At 36.5% G+C, this 22,558-nt stretch overlaps 1 protein-coding gene across 6 annotated transcripts in view; it reads right to left on the reverse strand.

Annotated features, from left to right (window-relative positions):
- tlk1a (tousled-like kinase 1a) overlaps window positions 1-18,275 on the reverse strand; it is a 29,962-nt gene extending 11,687 nt beyond the window's left edge. For 2 of the 6 annotated variants that reach the window (XM_066687933.1, XM_066687935.1), the window contains exons 1-5: window positions 18,178-18,275; window positions 17,891-18,030; window positions 4,419-4,540; window positions 3,830-3,901; window positions 1,743-1,781 (exon numbers count right to left, since the gene is read on the reverse strand). In XM_066687933.1, the coding sequence (XP_066544030.1) occupies window positions 1,743-1,781; window positions 3,830-3,901; window positions 4,419-4,540; window positions 17,891-18,023 (366 nt within the window). In that variant the 5' untranslated portion in view covers window positions 18,024-18,030; window positions 18,178-18,275. Of the gene's footprint in view, window positions 1-1,742; window positions 1,782-3,829; window positions 3,902-4,418; window positions 4,541-17,373; window positions 17,490-17,890; window positions 18,031-18,177 lie in introns of those variants that run through there. The other 4 variants (XM_066687936.1, XM_066687937.1, XM_066687934.1 and 1 more) reach the window with 3 other exon arrangements.
- Between the last annotated feature and the right edge of the window lie 4,283 nt (window positions 18,276-22,558).

Here is a 22,558-nt window from a genome sequence, read left to right on the forward strand (position 1 = left end):
GATTTTACAACCATGAAGGGAACATCTTACATAACAATTGATTCTGAATGTATGTAAAAACTGCATCCATCAGCTTCTTTGCACAACTAGAGGAAAATGTCCACAAAGGGCACTGAAATGTCTCCTGACTAGACTTTAATGTATTTTACATTTCAGTGAATTAGATGCCAGAGCTTTTTGTTTGACCAGCAGATCGTTTCAAACAAAAACTGACAAAAACACACACACAAAAATAAAAACTGGGTACACAACCTAGGCACGTACGTTCCAAAACTACTAGGGTTAGACTGGGAGTAGCGTTCCTTAGTACAAAATCCAGCTATATGTTCATTCATCTTAATGTACCACTATGACTAGAGACAGGGATTCCCAAGTGATATTAAATCTGGCCTGTGTTATAATGGACTGTGACTGGGATTCCCCAAGGGTGTGGCGTGCAATTGGGTGAGCAGTGCTGGTTGGATGGGCTTGAGTCAGCCAGCGTATCCTCAGTTTCAACCAATAATGACAACCTCCAGGGTTATCACCAAGAACTGCACAACTGAGTCCCAACAACGGAGGAGGTATGTGGTTTGAATGCTTCTTGCCTTTGCACAGGATTGTATCAGGGAGCCATGTTGGGGAACAAATTGGTGATTCCAAAACACTTTTTTTTTTTTTTTTTTGGTGAATTCATTATTACATATAGATTTATCTTAAACACTTTTTTGTTTTGTTTTGACCTGACAAGAAAGAAGATGGGCATATGAAGAATTGTACTGCAGATATAAAACCGATTTTTCTCTTTAAGATAAAAGTTTAACAATTATACAGTTCTTATTTGTGATTTCCCCCCCATTACTCTTGAGTTTCATAATCATGGGCACCTACACTTTATAACCACACTATACTCAAGATGCACCAAGTCATAAAAAAAAATTAACTCAAGAGTATATTAAGTTTTTTTTGTTGTTGTTGTAATGATAACAATGTAGACTTTCTACATCCTAGTTTCAAATAAATATTTTTTTCAACTTGTGAAGTGTGAAGACATACTACACAAGCTCAGGTTCTTTGGCAAGGTCTTGTAATGGAAAGAATGACAAACCCGATACAAAACAGAGGCCTCATTTTCTCAATCTAGGACAACGAGCCATGGAAAACAACCAAAATGAACAATAACTTTAAAGTCGTTCTGCGCAAAAGTCATGGTATTCACTATTTAATTTTTGTCATGCTTCAAATTATACATTTTCAGCTTCTCATAAAATAGGGACAATAGTTAAGTGAATGTCTTTAACTCTCATCAGATGTAATCTTTCTTACAGTTCATCAGGAAAGGTATTCTTAAACTATGTAGTCTTCTAAATGGGCCATATTAGGTTGATAGATGTGCATACCTATAAAGGGACTTAACTCTTCCATTTCATTCACAGCCTATATGCGGTTGTGAGTTGATGATCTGCTCTTAGTTTATAAACACACACAGCTCATCTCCACTGCCTTGTGCACGATCAACATTAGGCGTGACAAAAATGTAAGCCTCATCAAATTCCTCAGTTCTGTTTTAGTAACCAACATCTTCATAGACTCAAGCAGGAATATTTTAGTCTGGGGTTTAAAGACATTGACAATTGCTGATATTAGTAAAAATATTTAGTTATCTATAACACCAGTTACAAAAAAAATAATTAAATGAAGGTTGTAATGGACTTTTGTTTGGTCATCCTACAGTATTAAGGGGAATTCAAATCAATACGTACTGAATACGCAGGGGAGCTGCCTCTCTTCACATCAGAGCCCTTAACAGAGAAAGGAAAACCGTTTAATGGGTCTTATAAATTAATAATAAAAAAAGCAAGAATCAAGTCCTTTTACAAGACATATTTGATTTACTTATAGTTGCATTTCTACTTGGTAACAAAACAAAACAAAAAAAGAAGTGAGCGATCATGTGTGCCAGTAGATACACAATTGTGAGCAGAGAAAGCTCACGAATGACCTACACTGTCATTGCTGACTTTTTTACACGGCCATTGGTGCTGGGCTTGAGCAACTGATACAGAATCTGGAGTGGAGAGAGACTAGAAAGAGCAGGACCATAGGGCACAGTTCAGTCAAGCATCATGTACACACTGGCAGCAATGTAATCGTAGTACATTCATTCTAAACCATGCTGGAATCCAAATACATAAAAATATGAGATCTTCCAAGTAAATGCCGGGTTCACACTTGAACACACAAGTCTACAAGAATTAATATTACATGAAATAGTTTGTAGTTTGTGTGTGCGTTATTTCTTTAAATCCCTTCCTTCCAGTGTGTCAGTTGATCTTTCACAATTCTGCAGGGGGGTTCATTTCTTTCAACACAAGTCAATATATGACTCAAAAGAAACCACTTCAGTTTAATGGTAAGTGGATTTAAATATAGACCAAGATGACTTTCCGAATGACAATAATGACAGGTGTTGCTTTGATTGAGAATATTAACAGTGCATCATTAGAGACACTGTGACGTATGGCTAGCATCTGTGCCTATGACATCTGTGCAGATTCAGCAGCGCGGCCCACGGAGGACAGAGACTGTTTATTTTATCCCAGCACAAGCCTCAGTCAGTGATTTATTACACCAGCAGGTGTGCTAGCATAAAGGAAGAGAGGCAGAGACACTGACCTAAACAATAAGGTTCTTACTGCAAGCCCGGTATTGGCGGGTTAAGTTCTTAAGTTAATTCAGACAAAGCTCTGCTGGAGTCCTCTTCACACTTAACTGGCTGGCTGGCTGGCTATGACTTACTGAGCACAGAGTCCCTCAAGAAGTCATTAAGCACTCGCATCAATTAGCTGATCTCGCCAACACCAAGTACACAGAAGCATATTCTTATGACATCATATGACTGCACTGTAGAGAAGACTATTGCTTCGGTTTATATTTGAACTAAGGGAATTGTCAATTCTCTCATCTTCACTTCATTAAATGCTAAGTATCAGTGGATGAGAAACCAAGGCAAATAAAGAGACCAAAACTCTTCAAATTCCTGATACGCATAAAGTACCACAAAAGTATTCACTGAACTGTCAAATATTCCATACTTAATATACCAATAGCATTTACTGCTACCATTTAAGGAGACTCTTTACAAACTATAACAGCAAAATATGATATTAGAGCTACAATAAACAACCACTCTTAACTGTAAGAATAATATAATCCATGTAGGAGCCAAATTAGCAATTTACGTATTTTTCTATAATAAAAAGTACATAGCTTGTTATTAGTTACAATTTTGGTAAGAAATATAATTGGTATTTTTAGTTACACTTGCTCCTCTATTATGCACTGCACTCCCAAAAGTATTTCCCTGTACTGTTGTTATGCCTTTGAGCACGGATTGATGATGTAGTTGGAGTGAGTAGTGGGGAGCAAATACATTTTTACAATCGTTAGATTTATTATTTGTTATTTATTTATCTTTATTTTTATTTTCTCCTTTCGTCTTTATCGTTACTTTCGAAAATTCATGAAAAGAGAAGTAGGGAGACAATGAATTATCATTACAGTTTATTTTCGGATTTAAACTAATAAATGTTTATACTTTAGCACAATTGAATGGACCCGTCTGCTTGTTTGTTGACAAGTCAAATAAGTACTGGCAACCCCCCCAGTCTGCTAACAATCTATTCCACACAAACAGTTTGTTCAGTATCAAAGAAGACATCATAAGTGTCCATATAAACTGGCATTGAGATTTTTTTTCCCCACACGTTGATAAGTGTTCGCCATGGACATTTACAAGCCCTGGTTTCTGAATGATATGCATACATCTATACATGAAATGGAAACTTACCTCTGATTCCTTATCACTTAAGGAACCAAGACTTCCAAAACTGTGGTTTGAACATTCATTATTTGTCAAGGCCTAGAAAACAGAAAAGAAGCACCACATAAGTAAGTAAACATTTTATACTCAACACATAATTAAAGTAGTGAGGTAATAACCACAGTGTGAACTCAGCGTATAACTAACAAGCAACTGCATTTAAGCAATAGCCGATTCTTCGGAAAAGGGCCATATATTGCTTGGAGTAATTATATATAATAAATTGGGCTGCAACCATAATTCTTTAGTTGATTTATAAAATTTGATGCAAGTGATAATCTTTTAAATCGGTTTTCAGTCATAAAAAAAAAAACCTAAATCTACAAAAAATAATGTGATGTGGTCAATATATTTTAATCTGCTTAGGAGCACTGTAAAGCATTAAAGACAAAAACAAATAGTTCTCCAATCTTCTTAATAGGATGTGAAGCGCTACATTAAAATGCTTGAGAAAACTGATCAGTTCTCCCCTCACCAGCCTTGACAAAATGCAGCTGCTTTTGCAGGCAGAATGCTGCGTGTGCGTTTGTGTGCATGCATGTGGCGTCGCTCTTACTTTAGCTCCTGCACTGCCGCTGCCCGTGCTGCCCCCCGTGCTGCCACTCACACCACCAGTGAACCGGGCTTCCAACAGCTCTTGTCGCCTGGGATCAAGGCTGTGTAGTTCATCCATTGCACCTGAAACAGGAACATGATATCACAAGTCAATAAAACAAAGTCAAAAGTTAAAAGAAACGCATACAATCCTGGGGATACAACTAAGGATTCTCCAAAATTAAACTTTCCTAATTATAGATGTGTAAAAACATGCTTTTCATCAATTAATGCCTTTTTCATTTGCTCGGGATTACTGGCAGTTTGGCTAAAATCTAAAATAACTCCAGCTTCATGACCTGGTTTCTTTTTGCATAACTTTCTACTGTAGCACTTTCTACTGAAAGGAGTGGGATTAAAAACAAGAGCACATCCATAAAGGAAGTTGACTTTTCATTGTGTTTACAATAAAGTCTTAATTCCACCAAAGAATAATGGATACAGCTCTTTTTGCATGGTTTCATCTATAACTGAACCAAATTTACAAAAAACATTCAAACTGACACTTGTAGGGCATATGTCCTTTAAGATTTCCCTGAGTGTTTTTGGTTTGTTTGATGTAAGTGGTCCCTCCTATATTGTGTTGATACAAGTACACCTTAAAACAGAAAGGCAAATGTTCAAAGCATGTTCACTGCAACATGAGAATTCCTACCTACTCAATTTCAATCAGTGTATTCACCGTGTTACAACCAACAATAATGAGAATGTTTGTGTGTACAATTCTTTGCACATTTAATGTAAAAAATTTCTTAGCTAATACTGAAGGTTCACCGTCTATTTTAGATCATGTTTGCAGACAACAGATTTCCCTAGCCTCTGCTGGATTCCCCAAATACACAAACTGAGAGCAAGAATACAGTCTTCCCAAATAAAGCTTTTAATTTATAAAACGTTAGGTATTTTTAACCACTTTCCCAAACAAATGTATATTAGAGGCATTTATCTTCACTTGTTGGGGAAAAAAAAAAAAAAGTTGTAATCATTTGACAAAGCATTTAATTATCCTCATTATCTACTAGAGTGTGTTAATTTTAGAAGTTTAAAATCTGATTTCACTCAACAATTTGATTTGAAATGGTCTGCTAGTCCCTGAAATTCTTGTTAAGACAGTGGCTGATAATTTTACTGTTTTCAGTGCTGCTTTGTCAATGAATCAAAGTGATTTAAAAGGGCTATTAATTTAACAACTAAAATAAGGTTTTAATACTAATATAAAGAACAGCTGAAAGTAATTTCCTCCATCTGCAAATTTGAGTATGTGAGTTCATGTCTGCACAACAAGTGAATGCATTCTCAGGTCAACTTGTTTGCCTGCATGTGCATTTAGAAACTTGTTAAAAATCGCCATTTAAAGAAAATAAGATGGGACAATCCAGCAAGCACAGGGAAAAAGAACGGGGAAAAAAAAAAAAAAAACACACTATGCATCATGCTGGTTGTGCTTATTAAAGGAGGATTTTAGATTTGCAAAAACATGAGCGAAAGGGCGGTGGACTAAAATAAGGACAGTTGGGATTTCCCATCGTAACGTTCTTCCAGATGAGCATTCAGCGCACTATTAAAGCATCTTGTAACATCTTGTTTACAGGCCTTCCAGAAAACTCCCAATAGCTGGCAAAATCGTATCCGGTTTAAAAATACAGCTTGTTGCAGCTCAATGCAAGAAGCATTTGTGACATTAAATGTTTTATTTTAAATAGCTAGGAATCAACATTTTTATAGTAAACCCATTAGAGAGACTGTTAAACACTTCTTCACTGAAAGTCTGTGTCCTATCCCCCCTTGTTAAAGTCAAGACTGCTCTGGCTAAAATACTGGTAGCATAAGGTTTCTAATGGAAAAGGATAAAGAAAGAACAGTCTTCCCAGGAGCCCTACCTGCTGATTGAGTCTACCTCTAATTAGCATACATCTGAGCAGGTAAACTCAGCACCACCTAGCCAAGTACACAATTATTCCTTCAACACTTTCACACTTAATCCTAACCACTGCCTACTCCTCTGCAAATTCCACAATATCTGACATTACTATAGGCAAGTGGAAATTGAGGCTTCTCCTAAATTGATAATTGATTAGTTTTGGTTTTCCTAAAGTAATAAGAGGGGAAAAAATAATTAGTTGTGCAATAGATACATTTGTGCAATGCTAGCAGTAAAAACAGGATTCTAAACTCACTGTTTTAAAATTTCAAAACTCGTCTAAATAAATCTGGTTTATCAGTTTTATATAGGAAATTAACAACAAAGCAGCAGCGCCACATGAGCAGTAAGTACCACAAGGCTTAGAAATAAGCTGAAAACAAACTGATTACCTACAAACGCACATAGAAAACAGCCCAAGATTAAATCGAGCTCACAGAGCTCTCCAAGACGCCAGTGGCTTCCGACAGATCACAGTTATTTTGCCTACAGATCCTCAAATACAAATAAGGCAAGCACTCCACAGAGCAATCCATCAAGGCTTTAAGGCTTCCATCAAAATACAGAAATCTTTCAATAGAAAATGTTGTCGTAGCTTTAGTCCCCTCCCTGAGATCCCAAGATAAAGATCAAATTAGCAGTTTAAATTTACCTTTAAAATTTAAACATGATTTACAACAGCATCTAGAGGCATAACAGTAACTCAAATACGTTAAAGATAATGGGTTTCGGGAACAATGCAGGTCTGTCTATGAAGATCCCAGCAGAGAAAATACCTCAGGCCTGAGGGAGCTTAAAGCTGGCTGCCTTACTTGGCTTGGACACAAAGAGTACCAAAGCATCAGTGCTGGAATTAAACATAACAGTGTACAGCCTTCTGTTTGTACTTGCATTCCTCTCGTCCTGCACGTTAATAAATGCACCCAGAAAGAACACCTACATTTTTTTTTTCCAATCTTACAATATTTATATAGACACTATAATAAATAGGTAGAAAGCATGTATTTTCAAGCTTCATTTGGAGAACGAGAATGTTTAAGATGTCACAATTATCCTTGTAAATAAAGACACTGCTCACACCCTAAAGAAAAGGAGAAAGGCACTCTGCATCATGCAAGTCTTCACAGTCCAGTCACTTTGAAGGAAACAAAAGCCACGGATTTTATTAACCTTTCAATGGAAAACAAACTAGACTGCGAAGTGCCCGCTGGAAGGAGGTGTGCCTTGGTGTAATCTGAAACCCACCTGGTTACACACATGCAATGTACCACAGATAGATAAAGGCTACTGGAGAGATCCAAGGCTCTCTAGGAACATTTACTCTGACAAAGCAGTGTCACTACTGAGTGTAATCTGATCCCAGTATCAGATTACAGCCTTTAAAAATCTGTAAAATCAAAATAATAAAATAAAAATAGTACCGTTCAGCTGTGGAAACCTAACAAAGACCATCAAAAGTAAAATCGTATCACAGCAACATGGAGAAATCCTGTTTTTATATAACAAGATGGTCTTCCTCAAGAACTTAAGTAACAATTTTCAAAAACGTGCAACCTGTAGGCGCTTTAATTTTTTTTTTACATTTTGTTTACAGATTTACAGACAAAAGCCACCAGTGATCATGAATGTGATGTACTACTGAAAGCAATAAATCAGCAAGTTCTCAAATTGCTGCTCAGCAAGACTGATCTGGCAAATAAGCCAGTAATGGCTCCCCTTTACTGTCAGCCTCCCCAAAACAAATTCCTTGAGGTTTGGGTCAGAAGAAATGAAAGACTGCACAGTCTTCTCCTATTTACCTTGCAGCCAAACTCAATACACTAGCCGAATATCACAAATGCCAAACACAGGAGGGGGGGGGGTGACCATAACGCCACCAAGACTGAGGATTGAGAATCCTAATATAATTGCAATGGTACAGTAAGCCTAATGGATTACTTTGCCTGTGAACAGCTGCCATTTTAAGAAGAGGTTTATTAAGTCCTTGTTAGTCTCTAACCTAATTTTCTCAATAGTTGAATATACAGAAATCGTGTAGGGCTATAAGCCATGTTAAACATGCAATATGTTACTCAAAGAGATCATCAAGTTGTACTGCACATTTTACTGTCCAGGGCAGAACACAGAAAATACACACACGCTTGAAATGAAACAGCAGCCAAACCAGGTATTCTCATGTGGGTTTACTGCTGTTGAATATCAGAAATTAAAGACCCAGTAGACACAATGGAACAGGTACTGTAGGCTGCAAGACATCTAAGATGGATGCCACTTCCACATTTGTTGAAAAGAAGCAAAATAAATGGGGATTCTGGAGTTCACCAGATAATGAAACGGTCTACAGCTTGACATTACACTACAGCACCACATCAGCTCTCTGAAATGAAGTTCATCATATCCAAGCTCACAAAATCACTATCAGACATCAACAAAATAAGCTACCGTTAAGACTGATGACAAGATAAGCACTACAATAAGGCCTTTTATCATATTAAGTGTTATGTAAATCCGCAGAAAGAATGGCAAAGTTATTTATATTGGTGATTACAGCTAGGGAAAAAATAAATATATCCCACACACTATTTGCTGTGTATGACCAGGATGCAAAATAAGCAAAAGCCCAAAGCCAAAAACTGGAAGCATTTTGCCAAGCCTGTATCGTACACAGTTTGATACGCTCTACTTGTGGACTTGCAAACGAGTACAATCTAAATAGTGTATAGTAAGAGTGCACAACGAACCCTTAATGCATTACCTTTTTCGGAACCATTCAACACTTTAAGTGTTCATTCACACTGAATGACATATAAGCATTATCAAACTGCACTGGGTCTTACACTGGATATACTTGAATCTGACAGGCATTCCTAGAGTATCTCAGTGTCTTCAATTATTCTTTTCAAAGACAGAGGTCAAACCATTTACGTAATTAAAACAAGTGTATTTGTAGGCGTTTACAAATTTATCACACAAGATAACAGGTTTGTTAGAAGAGGGTTTTTCCTTTGAAGCCTATCTTCCCAATATACCATTTAAAAACACATGTTGAGCAACTTAGGTGAAGACTTAAACAGTTACTTTTATCTTGCAAGCTGTATTAAGCAGCGATAAATGTCAACTATGTTCATTAGAGCAATAAGATTTACCATACTTTCTTAAAACACTTGGATATTTTTAGATGGAAGCAAGGAACAATATAAATTCAAATTTAAAAAAATAACAAATTATCTTGATTTTGAAAGAGACCCAACAGCCTATACATGTTTACGAATTAAAACAAAATCATATTTAAAAAGACGTATATAGGATGTTAAATAAATCTTCAGAAACTCCAACGTACACCCCACCAATGGGTATTTAGATCTTATCTTCATTACGGTCTTTATTGCATTAGTATACTCCTCCACAGCACCGTTACAGTATGAAATAGCACTACACCATTTAGGAATTAACCAATAAGCATTTTAAGAAATTCATCTTAACACTTCCTTTGTGATTCTTTATGGGAAAATGGAGGAGAGGAGAAGAGAAAAAAAAAAAAAAGACATGAGCCCACCGAGAATCCAATGGCAACTTTGCAAGATACAGGCTTTTATGGCCAAGACTGGGACAACAATATCCCAAGCACTCCAAGAATGTGGCCAGTATGGTATCCAAGAAAGCCCAGAACCCCATCTATTCAGGGGAATTCAAGAGATTCTGTAGTCATATGGCAAACCATTTTGTGGTCTGACAAAACTAAAATGCTTTGTTTTTGGGTTGTTTTTCAGTTTTTTTAAAGGGCGCAAAGTAAAAAAAAAAAAATCTGAGGAAAACCTGCTGCGCTCTGCAAGAAAGCTGAAACTGGGACAAAAGTTCACCTTTAAGCATGACAACGACCCAAAGCACACAGCCAAAACTACACTGGAGTGGCTTAGGAACAAAAATGGTACATCCTTGAATGGCCTAGACAGACCACCAACCTAAATACAATCGAAAATGTGTGGCATGACTTGAAGATTGCCCTTCATCAATGTTTCTAAGGAACTTGACAGAGCTTGCAGAGTTTTGTAAAGAACGGTAAAATATAGCCAAATCTAGGTGTGCAACAACAGACTCACAGCTGTTTCAGTTTTCCTTTTTTTTTTTCAGAATATTCCCCCCCCCCTCCATAACAGTGCGGAGTGTGGTGTGTAGGGAAGTGGATTTTTTTTAATACATGAAACTGAAGAACTGACTACAAAATCTGAAAAGCTTTCAAGGGGGTGTAGACTTCTGCGCATGCATATATATATATAAACTACATCGTTGAAAGATGGTCAGATAAGATTTAACAGTCATATCTGTATAGCATACAGATTTGTATATATTTGTATATATGGCATACATTTGTATATATTAAATACAAATCAAAAGGTTATTCACAAGTTTAATCAGCCAGCATTGTGACTTTTTTTTTCAGCAGTTTTTCAAAATTAAAGAGTAGCATTATGACAGCTCACCATTTACCACACTATACTCTATAACAATATATTCAGATAATAAAAATCTATTTTAAACATGTACAACACTATACAATTATGTGGAGGATACATGTGTATGGAGTTTGTAACCTAGTAGAGGCAGAAACGGACAGTCACCAGGATACACCTCTAGGGGAAACATTTCTAAATATTTGTACATTTAATTCTCTATTTACATTTGACATAACAATGTTGCTTATATTTCATACAAATTCCATGTACCCAATTATGAATGTTACAAATACAATTGTCATGTCATTAATAAAAACAATTAATTCCACAACTCTGTGGACTGGGACAGCAGAAATTCAACTTTATTGTGGGGTGACTTGCTTTTTAATAATCTTCACTTGAGTAGCTTCACACTACAGTTCTTCTGGTGTATGTGTAGGCTAGCTTGTAAGTGAAGGACACAATCTATGATTAACCAATGCTAACTATATTTGCATGGAAAAGACAAGCAATTTGACCATTTATAAATGCAATTCAATTGACACTCCATTATCTACGTTTAATCAGAGTAAACTAAACCTTTCCAATGGCAAATGTATACAAGGCATTTTCTATATCCAGCGGTCTGGCATCCCAGTCATTACTGACTATATTTACACTGTCTCAAAATGTCCTGTTACCAAAATGTTTCCATCTCTGTTGTTGATTCGTACTGTTGAAATGTTCAGACATGCACTGTGCGAAATATGGAGAGGATAGAACTGTCAGTATTTAAAAAAAAATCTTAATTATCCTTGTGCCATGGATCATTCACAGATAAGACTATTTGTCTTTCTGTCTTGAAGAGGCTTACTATTATTGTTACTCCAGTTCCTGGGTGGGACATTTACATTTACAACTTGTGTTAGAAGGATAATATTACCATCAGACGAAACGTATATCATTATTGCATATATACATTACAGGCATTAAGACAGTACATTGAAACCTGCAAAGATTTAGTGTTATGGTCGATGAGGGTTATTATAGAGACTTCAGTAGGATGTGGACTAAGTTATTAAATATCTCATTCCAGAAATCTACAAATGAATAAGAATGCAACTCAGCTAACGTGAAGAGATCCACTATGTTATCCGGGTTTGTGATCCTAATAAAAGCAAAATTCGAAATTATCTTAAGACATTAAAAGGTTTCACTGTAAAAAAACAGAATGTGACATTAATAAAGACCTCTCTCAGTATTCAGTCATATGTCTATATTCCAAACCCAATCAAAATCAATCCTGCTCCCATTACAAAACCAATGGTTAACCAAACTTGCCGACTTCATAAATACATAAAATATGTTCATAAACTATTTAAATTAGGAGTGTGACTTTCATCCCATGTCAATGAACATTAAACACGTGTTACATGACCAGACACAAAGAGCAGTCAAGCAGTTTAGCACGACTCAAAGACACAACCCTGCGGTTTCTGTGCATTGGTGGTTTTTACCAGCATAATGTTACCTTGTGACCATAAGTTTCAATTAAAAAATTACATTTTTCCTGAAGACTACATTTACAAGTACACACTAGGAACATCCATCCACAAATACAACGTATGAAATGGGGAACTGTAAAAGATCACGAAATGTGACATGAAATTCACATGACTTCTAATTCAACGAAAACGAAATGCCATGCTGAAATATTAAAAGTATGCTAAGGCTGGTTATTGCCAATTGTTAGTTTATCTAAAATTATGAAACATTTAGATTGATGAGCACCAAGACTTTGGGGAACACTTGAGAGAAGAAAATTCAGCACATCTTGAATACACATCTCAATCCTAAATAATAAATAAATCATCATCATCATCTTAGAATCACTTTCTAATATGGGTGAAAGGCCTTAACTAAATATTTTCCCCAGCAAAAAGGAAGAGCACAAAGAATGTATCGGCTTCTCCCCTGAAGATAGGTGTGGTCCAGCTAGAAAAACGGCAAACAGCATCTTTAGCAATGCAGCTCCACAGTACTGGATTTACAGTGCACCTAACAGAACAGCTGCACTATCAACTGACAAACATCCAGAAAATACTGCTTGAATTCCACACCTAAAATAAATCTTTATTCACAAACATCAATACTGATAAAGCACTCTGATGCAATACGGTTTTTGTTTTGCTTTAAGTGAGGCCTACACATCTTTTCTGGATGTTCGGACATGACCTCTAAACTGCTTTTGACAATATACCCATCTAAAAGCTCAAAATTACGTTAAATCTAGTTCACATCCATTTTTATAACCCTTAAAATTTTTACAAACGTGGTTGATTTACAAGTGCTTTTTGGTTTTGACAAAGGTCTCCTCTGAAAGTTCCTTTGTCTAAAATCATATGAAGCAAAAATAATGGATCCTATAACTCACGAGAGGTTTACATACATTGTTTTGTAATTTAAAAAGCAAATGTTACATTTAAAGAATGTGGTTTCTGAATTAAAAACATCACAATTTCTAACCTCCCATCTTTTAAATAAACATTTTCTTACAAACATTTGATAAAGCATAAAATGTTTTTTTCAAAATGTTAACCTTACATTTTGTTCTCAAAGAGATCATACAATCAAATTGGAAAGCAAAGAATTTGTTTATTGTTGTTAAGGTTAGATGCTGTGTTTCAAGGGACCAGGTTCCATCCCTGAGTATGTACAGTAGAAGGCCCATCCAAAACACACAACACTCCTGCATCAAACTATGCAGTCTCACTTTCCTTTCAATGTCCTTTTAGCCTCTCAGAGCCAAGAATATAGAATCAGGTGCCAGCTGTGATGGCTTTGTGACAAGGATCAATTTCCTTAGGAAACAGAAACCTCACCCTTATCCCACCCTCGCTCTTCTACACTCGCTCACATACAGGAACATAAGTACACACCGTAGAAGAAACAAAATATGCTGTTGTTTCTAACACTGCAATTAACTTTCAGGCTTTCACATGCAGAGTTTGCAAAAATAAACATTTAAATGTATATGATGTTCAATAGACTAGGACTGCTGTTAAATATGCACTGCTCCACTAGAGTTTTTATAAATATATTTTATCTGATGCATACGAGATCTATTAGGACAACTTAAACCAAGAGCAGTGAGGGTATAATAAAAATCTGAAAAATGAAATGTGCAACTCAAAACTAGGAAAAAGAAATTGCAATTATCTGTTCATACTGAATGAAGAACTGATTATATATATATTTTTTATATTATATATATATATATATATATATATATATATATATATATATATATATAAAGAAGCATAATTATAGGATGCCAGTGCAAACGAAGTTTGTTAGGTATCGTTTTTATCGATAGATCATTTTCAATCATTTTCCCAAATAGATGATCCACTGGGACTCATGGAACAAATTTTTCCCACTCCCAAAGAAAAAGCTTTGAAACTAAAAAATAAATAAATCAGCTAAGGTTAAGCAAATGAGATATAAGTAAAACTAAATCATTCCAAAAATTTTTTTGGCACTTTGTGGAACACAGGTGTTTACATAACTAGTCTATACCTTAATACAGTACACAGTATAATGACAGCAAGGCTCAAAACATTGACAAGCATAGTTTAAAAATATGTACATGCAACCTCCACTTTGAATAAAGCTAGCACTCTCATATCAGTAGCTTGGGTTTAATTTTGTCTACAAACCCACTATAACTAGAAACTTTACATGGCCAATCAACACCACAGATCACATAAAACACTACAGTACAATCACGAATGTCTTGACTTTACCATATAAACTATGACAAGTTGAGTTCAAAATGGCTGAACAGGCTGAATTTATCCTTCTCTCGAACAGGGAAAGAAATCTAGGCCAGAGACTCCAAACACAAACACAGACATCAAGCGATGGAATCGTCCATCTTCACACAGCCATTTCAATTACAATGTAGCCTAACTAATGTTCTCTCTCCTGGAGCACTCATGATCTGAACAAAATGAATTAAATATGTGCTTAAGTTTAAAATAATTCTGCGAGCTCCCCAAATTAACTTAATTATACTGTGCTCGTCAGAAATAAATAGACACACCCTTGGATTCATAGAAGCCATTTTAGTCACATGATAAAATGATTGTTAGGTGCAAGATGTAGGCCAAAGGAAGCCTCAGTCCGCAGACAGCTTGCCATGGGGACTTGAAAGGAAGCACATAGTTATCCAATAGAACAGTGGCAGAAACCAGCAAAGCTCTGCTTGACAGGACAAAACTCAGACACCAGACATTCTTCTGTGACCTGCTGATAGACCGATCACCCAAGTCTAGAGAAGCCAAGATACCCTTACACATATCGGACACTCAAAATCAACACAACAGACACTGTGTGGAATATGTACAGTAAATGCAGACAGTAGGCTGTAAATGCGATAGAATGTGTGAAGGTGTCCAACGAATAGGGACTGGAGAGCAACAAGACAAACTCCTCCTAACACCTAGGAAACGGTAGTCAACTGCAATACACAACAAATCTTCCACTCTGCTGCGTTATGGAACAAAAGTGGCTTGTCTAAAATATACAGAGGGAAGAGTTAAATCGAAGGTTAGGACTAACTCAGGGCTTTACTACTCTTCCATGGCAGACATAATCATGAAATACAAACTCAATTACGCAATTTAGGGTTTATCCACAACCAATTCCCACACAATCTCTCAATAAGCAAGACCATCATTACCTCGCATTAAGAAAAAGGCAGTGCCAGAATACATACTATACTTCAATTCTGCAACTCCCATGTATACTTGAAAGGCCAAGTGCCAGTTCTTTCAAATTTAGGCTCGTGTTTACTTTTGGTAAATCCCTGTACTAACATTCTGCTGACAAGAGCAATGCACCGATGGGTTTCTTGCTAAATTTTAAACAGGTTAAAATGTCACGCTGGGTCCTCGTCATAATAGATGACATTACAAAAGTCTCGGCCACCTTATTTACACTACACTTTTAAAATGATGCAATGCAAAATTAAATTACACAAGTTACATTAAAAAAAAAATGGCTATGTTGGGGACATTTCCTAGAACTGTCCATATTAGTTATATTAAGCAAAAATCTCAAACATTTGTGAACTCTGGACTACAAAGACTATGTGAGGCCCATGCATTCACTTCTGTAAGGACGGATTATTTCTTCACAATTTTGCATAAATAAGACTTGAATGTGCTCAGAGCCACTAAACTTTAAGCCCCTGCACAAGCAAGCGGTAGAACCCTTATAACATAGAGGATTTCATTTTAGCAGCATGCAGTTCAGCATTGTAGAACGTCCACCTGTTTATGACAGATGCAACACTTAAACTCCCTAAAATCCACATTTTAAAAAGGAATCAACTTTTTTTAGCTCCTCAACAATATTTGTGGGTTTGCTAAAACACTACATCGTAAGAGTGTAAGTGTGTAAAGAGATCAATGACTATCAACTGGCATGTTTTGTTGATTTTTGTTTTTTTTGTTAACTTAACCATATGCATCCTATAAATAAGCATGTTTCCTCCATATGATATAGCCTATTGTATCAGAATAATTTAGACTTCTAGTTAAGTAGCTTTTTGACTGATCTTTCAAATCATCAATTGAACAGCTGGGAACCATTTTAAGTGCTAGCTAAAGAACAAATTACAAATGTTCACATTATGCATTACATTTACATCTGTATAGTAATAACATCCATATCGTTTATCACCATATCTGCAAATGTTGCAATCATATTGGATACAAGATCTGTATTAAACTACTCAACAAAACAAATCTTTGGGTCAGGGGGCGGCCTAACTGGACATGACTGGAGTATTTAAAGGATGGGTTATTTTGTTTTTTCATCTAGCACCACCGTTCGATTAAGTACTCAGGTAAACCTTGTTACCACATCACCTCATACCCTCAAGGGCATCTTCAATTGCCCATATTATATGGAGTATTGCCAAGCAAGCGGCAGGTCCCTCTCTGGGGATGCCATGCTGATATAGAAAACAAAGAAACACAATTAAGAACTAATTTGATAGTCGCACTAGGTTAAAACCAATTAAAACCAAAAACTTACAAACTGCTTGGAATTGCATGCATAGGCATCATCCAAACTCCACCCAATAACTTGATTATCTAGAATGTTTCTCCACCATTTTACTACCTAAGTCATTGCATTAAAAGTAGTGATTGTTTAACCAAATATTGCATTAACTGCGGCTACTTAATTACGTGCATCTACACAAACGCTGCGCTGGAGGCGACGAACGTGCGGACTGTTGACATCACGGAACATTTGCTCCTTTTAATTAAAAACGTTTTCACGATGCATCGCAGTTTTGTACGCAGCCCCCCAAAAAAACACGAGTCTCCGTTCACCCGCACACCACCACCACCATCATCATCATCATCCTATGCATTGTGCATATATATGACACAGTTTACCGACTGCAATAAAAATGTGTCATCCTAGACTTGCTGCCAAAAAAGGCGAAGGAAGTTGCTACCATTAGTTACATTATTAAACTCGGTTACCTGTGTTATTCCGACACTCCGTGCCCTGATCAATTACACAAAACTCTGCCTGTCGAAACCAAATCCACGGGTCCTCCATGATGTCAAAAGACCCGACCCTTTTTATTATCAGACATCTTAGCAAAATAGAGAGAGAGAGAGAGAGAGAGAGAGAGAGAGAGAGAGAGGCACTTTTATTTGCAATTGCTTTTCCAAACGGAAGCCGCTACCAACCCAAAAAAAAAAAAAAAAAACACTGAAAGCGATGTAAAACTCGTTTAGTTAGGAGTCGGGAAATAATGCACTTAAAGTAGAAATAAAAATAGCTGTTTTCCGTCTGGCCTCTTGAGATTTTTTTCCTTGATACTCCATATCAAGCAGACACCTATTGACTGGCTGCACTGTACAGTACCTAACCCACGGCCTCAGCGTAACCCGCCTGGGACTCCCATTTCCAGACTGCCCGTCGCCCGTATCCCAAAAACACCCGTCCCTTTCGAAAGAAGAGCCGTGTAACATGAATATATGCGTATATTACCTTCCTTGGCCTTCACAGGTGCCGTGAAATGTTGCTGAGAAAGCGAGCCCGGTGTTGGGGACGTGGAGAGCTGGGACCAAGATGGCGTCCCCTCCAAACTTCCACCACTTCCACTGTTACTTTGGACACTCATCAAGCTACTTTTTGGAAGGAGAAAGCACACAAAACACAGGCGTCAATGGCAGTGCAACCCCGTGATTTCTGTCACCTGCAAGCCCCTGGCATCGACCATTCAACTCGTGCTATCCAGCCCAATGTGGAAAATATAACATTTTTGAGACACAAACCTCCCTACACCTCTGCAGTGCGTCTTGAAGTAGCCCGTGTGTGTAACCTTTGCGTTAGGCGTCACGCAGCGCTTGTGCAAACACTATCGCGAGGCTGGTGCACCCCGGGCACAAACGCTGCTGATGGAAACGGCAAAACAAAGAGGACCCCCCCCCCAAAAAAAATGCATGCACGGTTTTAAGTGGCATGCTTTCCGTCACACGCTGGAAAAGACGTGCATATTTTTATTTTTCATTCATAAGCACACAAAACATAATCATCATCATCATATGGTAACACTGATGATCGGTGCTACCTGTGCATCCCTCTTCATATTGGATCCTACATTTTATTTCGGTGGTCCACCACCCCATAGGAATTAGAATTTGCAGGCACTCAACGCAACATTAAACATACAATACAAAATCGTTTTATTTTTATTTTGAGATTGCAATGTTTGAAATAAGAATTCGTGTGCATGGGAGCTTTGATTGCCACAATGGGGGGAAAACTTTATTAAAAAAATAATAATAATAATAATTAAAATTCTCATACAAATAAATAAATAATTCAAAACTTTCATGCACAAGCCAACGGGGGTTTCGCCTTCCCACAATTCATTATGGTTGTTTTAAGTGACGTAATTTTAACCCTTGCGGCTCTGGAGTGTCATCCCGGGAGCTGCTCAAGCTGTCAATCAAACCACATCCAGCCTATATCATACAATCATCTTTTTTGAAGCTTGTAGAAGGACAGCGATTTTAAATATAATTTGTTGGTTAAAATTCAGTTTAAAATTGTCAATGTAATGCATACATAACCTTCCAATACCATTACAAGAATGCATTGTGTGTATATTAATATAAATACATTCACCACAGATACCAGTGCTGTGAGGCTTTTCTATATAATATTGAATAAAAAATATTTTTTTAAACCTCACCGAGGAAAACACTACATAATATCTGTGGAACAATATTTTCCATTTTTTGGAAAGTTGTTATATTTGGATATATACATTTTCACTAATTTATTATTATTTCATTAACAACTTGAGTTGAAATTAATAATTTGATTTGATGGAAATATGTTTAGTAATCTATACAATGCTGGAAAGATGCATAAGATGTGCACATGTAAAGGTATGTAATCATGACAAAGTAAAAGATAAAGTATGTGGTCAGGGACAGCAAGGGTTTATGAACTCTATGCTGATAAGGTCAACCATTAACTGGCTATTTTAAGACTCAAAGTCATCTTGCTGTTTTGTATTTTTCTTGTTTTATTGCTTGATTGCACAATTGTGAAAAAACAAATGCATATAAAATATTATTATAATATTGGTGTGACAGGAAGTTTTGTGCATTATGCTCTTACAACCGCCAGGTCTCAGTGAAGTATTTAAATATAAATATAGTCATAATAATAATAAAATCAGAAATGTTTTTGGTTTGCTTTAAGTTTTTGAATGTGGTTAATATTAAAATAGCATCACCAAATTAGAAATAACAGTATAATATTATTGGAGGGTTCATACTAAACATATCAAGTCTGTCAATGTCATATCAAGAAAAGGTCACTGCCATGTTAATCTGGGCAGTATTCAGTTCAAGTGGTTTCCTGAGCATGTTATAAAGTACATTTATATGCAAGGGCTTAGGTTTTCGTTTCAGATTGTTGGGACGCTGTCGATATTGGCAGGGACGCGTCCCCTACGTGTCGGGCCCAAGTCGGGGATACATTATTGGGGGGACACAATTTAACATTCTCTCAATATTGGGGGATCCCCTAAACTTATGCCTATGTGTATATTTACCTGAAAATCACCTAATGGGTTTTCCCTATCCAAAGTGCTGAACCTCAGTTTGGAAAGCCAATCAGGTAATGAGTGTCTTTACCGCTCAGGGAGCTATAGTTGTGTCAGTAAAGCTTCTGTTTTCCCCTCTGCCGTCTCTGTTTATGTAAATTACTTTATTTACCACTGGAGCAAATATACAATCAGCATTAAAATTCTTAATGAAATATTGCCACATTTCTTCTTTTAATTACATTGAAACAATACAATTAAATATAGGAAGACTTAGGAAAAATAACTAGAAATGTACAGCAGTTAAAGCAAACAGACATACAACATAGATTAACTGTATCATAACAGCATTGCTGCCAGAATACAAAAAATAGAATCCAACTATAAACTCTCAAAATAAATGCCAACGTGTGCACAGTATCATTCCACGGGGCAAACAGGCAGAACTATTTTGATTTTCTTTTGAGGGTTGCATTTGTGGGTTCAATATAAATAAAACACAAATAAATAAATAGATAAATGAGGGGGGGTGACACACAACATGAAAACATCTTGGTTAAATGGGAAGCCCACTGGGCTGAAACAGGATTATAACATGACAAGAGGGTTAATGATTTCCTGTTGCGTCTCCCAGTCTGTTCCTCCAGATACTGAAGGTATAGAGATGCAGCTCGGCTACCCAGGGCTTGGCTCTCTTGTTGTTCTACACACTTGCTATGCACAGCTGGCTGTTTGGAGTTCATTGATATGAGTGTGATGCCTCCTCTCAAAAGAAACGCCCAGGACCTCTTTCTCACACACCACACTAAGCTCTTCTTTTCATCACGCAGGCCAGACCAGCAAATCCTTTTGGCCCAAGCCATTGTCTCACAATTGCATGCTTTAGAACAGATTCCGAAAATTATTCTGTTATAGAAGCAGCTATTATGGGTCACAATTAGACCTCTTAAAAAATCAGTTATGAAACAATCAGAGTAATTATAGTGAACCTAATTTAAATTGCTATGAACTTTACTAATCATTCAGGTTTTTTTGTGTGTTTTTGTTGTTCCCGGCACAATGCAGTCATAGTATTGAGTGTCCTGGAATTTTCCATTTGTTCAAAAAAAGACCCCTTCAAAACTCATTATGTGTCATATTGTCTTAAAGGAAAATCCTAATACTAGCACATAGCTTGAATGATGTGTCACCAGCAGAAATGTATCACTGATTTTACTCATTTTTTCAACAGGCACATTTATCTTTGGTGTGACAGACGTTGACAGTCTTTTACTTATTTACTTTACTTGCATGTTATCAGCCCACTCCAGGCAATGCAGAAATGTACAAAACTTAAAATATATGGAATATGGAGTTATTTAAGCATGATTTCTGATTGTTTAACATGATTATCGTTTTCTACTTAATGACTTAATGTAATCTGGTTTGTAAAGTGCTTTCAGAGAGATTTCATCCTATACAGATACATTAATTTGTGACAATAATTCACCGTAACAAATCTGTATTTAATAATGTATTTTTATTTTTCTAATGTCTAAAGTACCACATATGTATTGTCAACTTTGATCCTTTTATGCACCTAAAGTAACAATTTACATTATCTGTAAATTTGTAATACCTCAACTTTAACATAATAACATAACAATGTCATCATCGATCAGCACTAAGGACTGAAAAGATATATGAGGCTGTTTTAAAAAATATGTTAGCCTTTGCCATAGCAGGTGCAGCAACTGCTCAAATCTGAAACGTGCAGAAAGTGTTGCAAGTTTGGAGATATGTGCTTTATATTTGTATTGTCACTGACAAATCCCTGTTCCGTTCCTGCTCAGTTTCCAGAAGAATATAAAGATACATGTCCAAATACATAAAAGAGGGCTGCTCACGCCATTGTACAAGCCTAACTTAACCCTTTAGGATTCTGCCCAATAGGATTTAGTATTATCAGTTAAATGCTTATCAGGTACAATGAGCTGGCAATTGATTCTGCTGAACTGCCAATTTTCAGAACAACAGAATATTTTCTGTCCCATAGGCAGCATGTTGTGCACACAGACTCAGAAACTCTCCTGCATGGTGTTATTGGTATGCTCATATTTTGTACATCTACAGTTTTATTTATATAGTTCAATAACAAAACAAAGATAGGTGAATCAAAGACCAAATTGTTATTAAATGTAACAAAATAAAGAACGCTATTTCTTTTTAATCCATTCACTGTGCCCAAAAGTCCTGCCAATTACTTAGTAATACTCCAGATTCTAATTACACATGAGCCTTTTCATATTATAAATCAGGTAAACATAGGTAATCTCTTGTATTTTTGGGAGTTGGTGATGTAATGTGAATCAGGATGTCTCTTCTTGTTCCGTGTGGAACTAATGTGAAACATTAGGAATGTAAGTTTTCTGAAGGAAAAGTCTTCTCTTGTCTTTTGAATTCATAATCCTCTGGGCACGTTAATCCTGTGACTAAGTTATACTCAGACATTGAAAAGATTAATTGTACTTTTATTGCATTAGCACCAATGGAACATCAAAATGGAGGTGATGGATTTCAGCAATCTGAAAAAAACAACTAGTTACACCGTGAGC

Source organism: Amia ocellicauda, chromosome 16 (assembly GCF_036373705.1).
Source record: "Amia ocellicauda isolate fAmiCal2 chromosome 16, fAmiCal2.hap1, whole genome shotgun sequence".
Taxonomy (NCBI): Eukaryota; Metazoa; Chordata; class Actinopteri; order Amiiformes; family Amiidae; genus Amia; species Amia ocellicauda.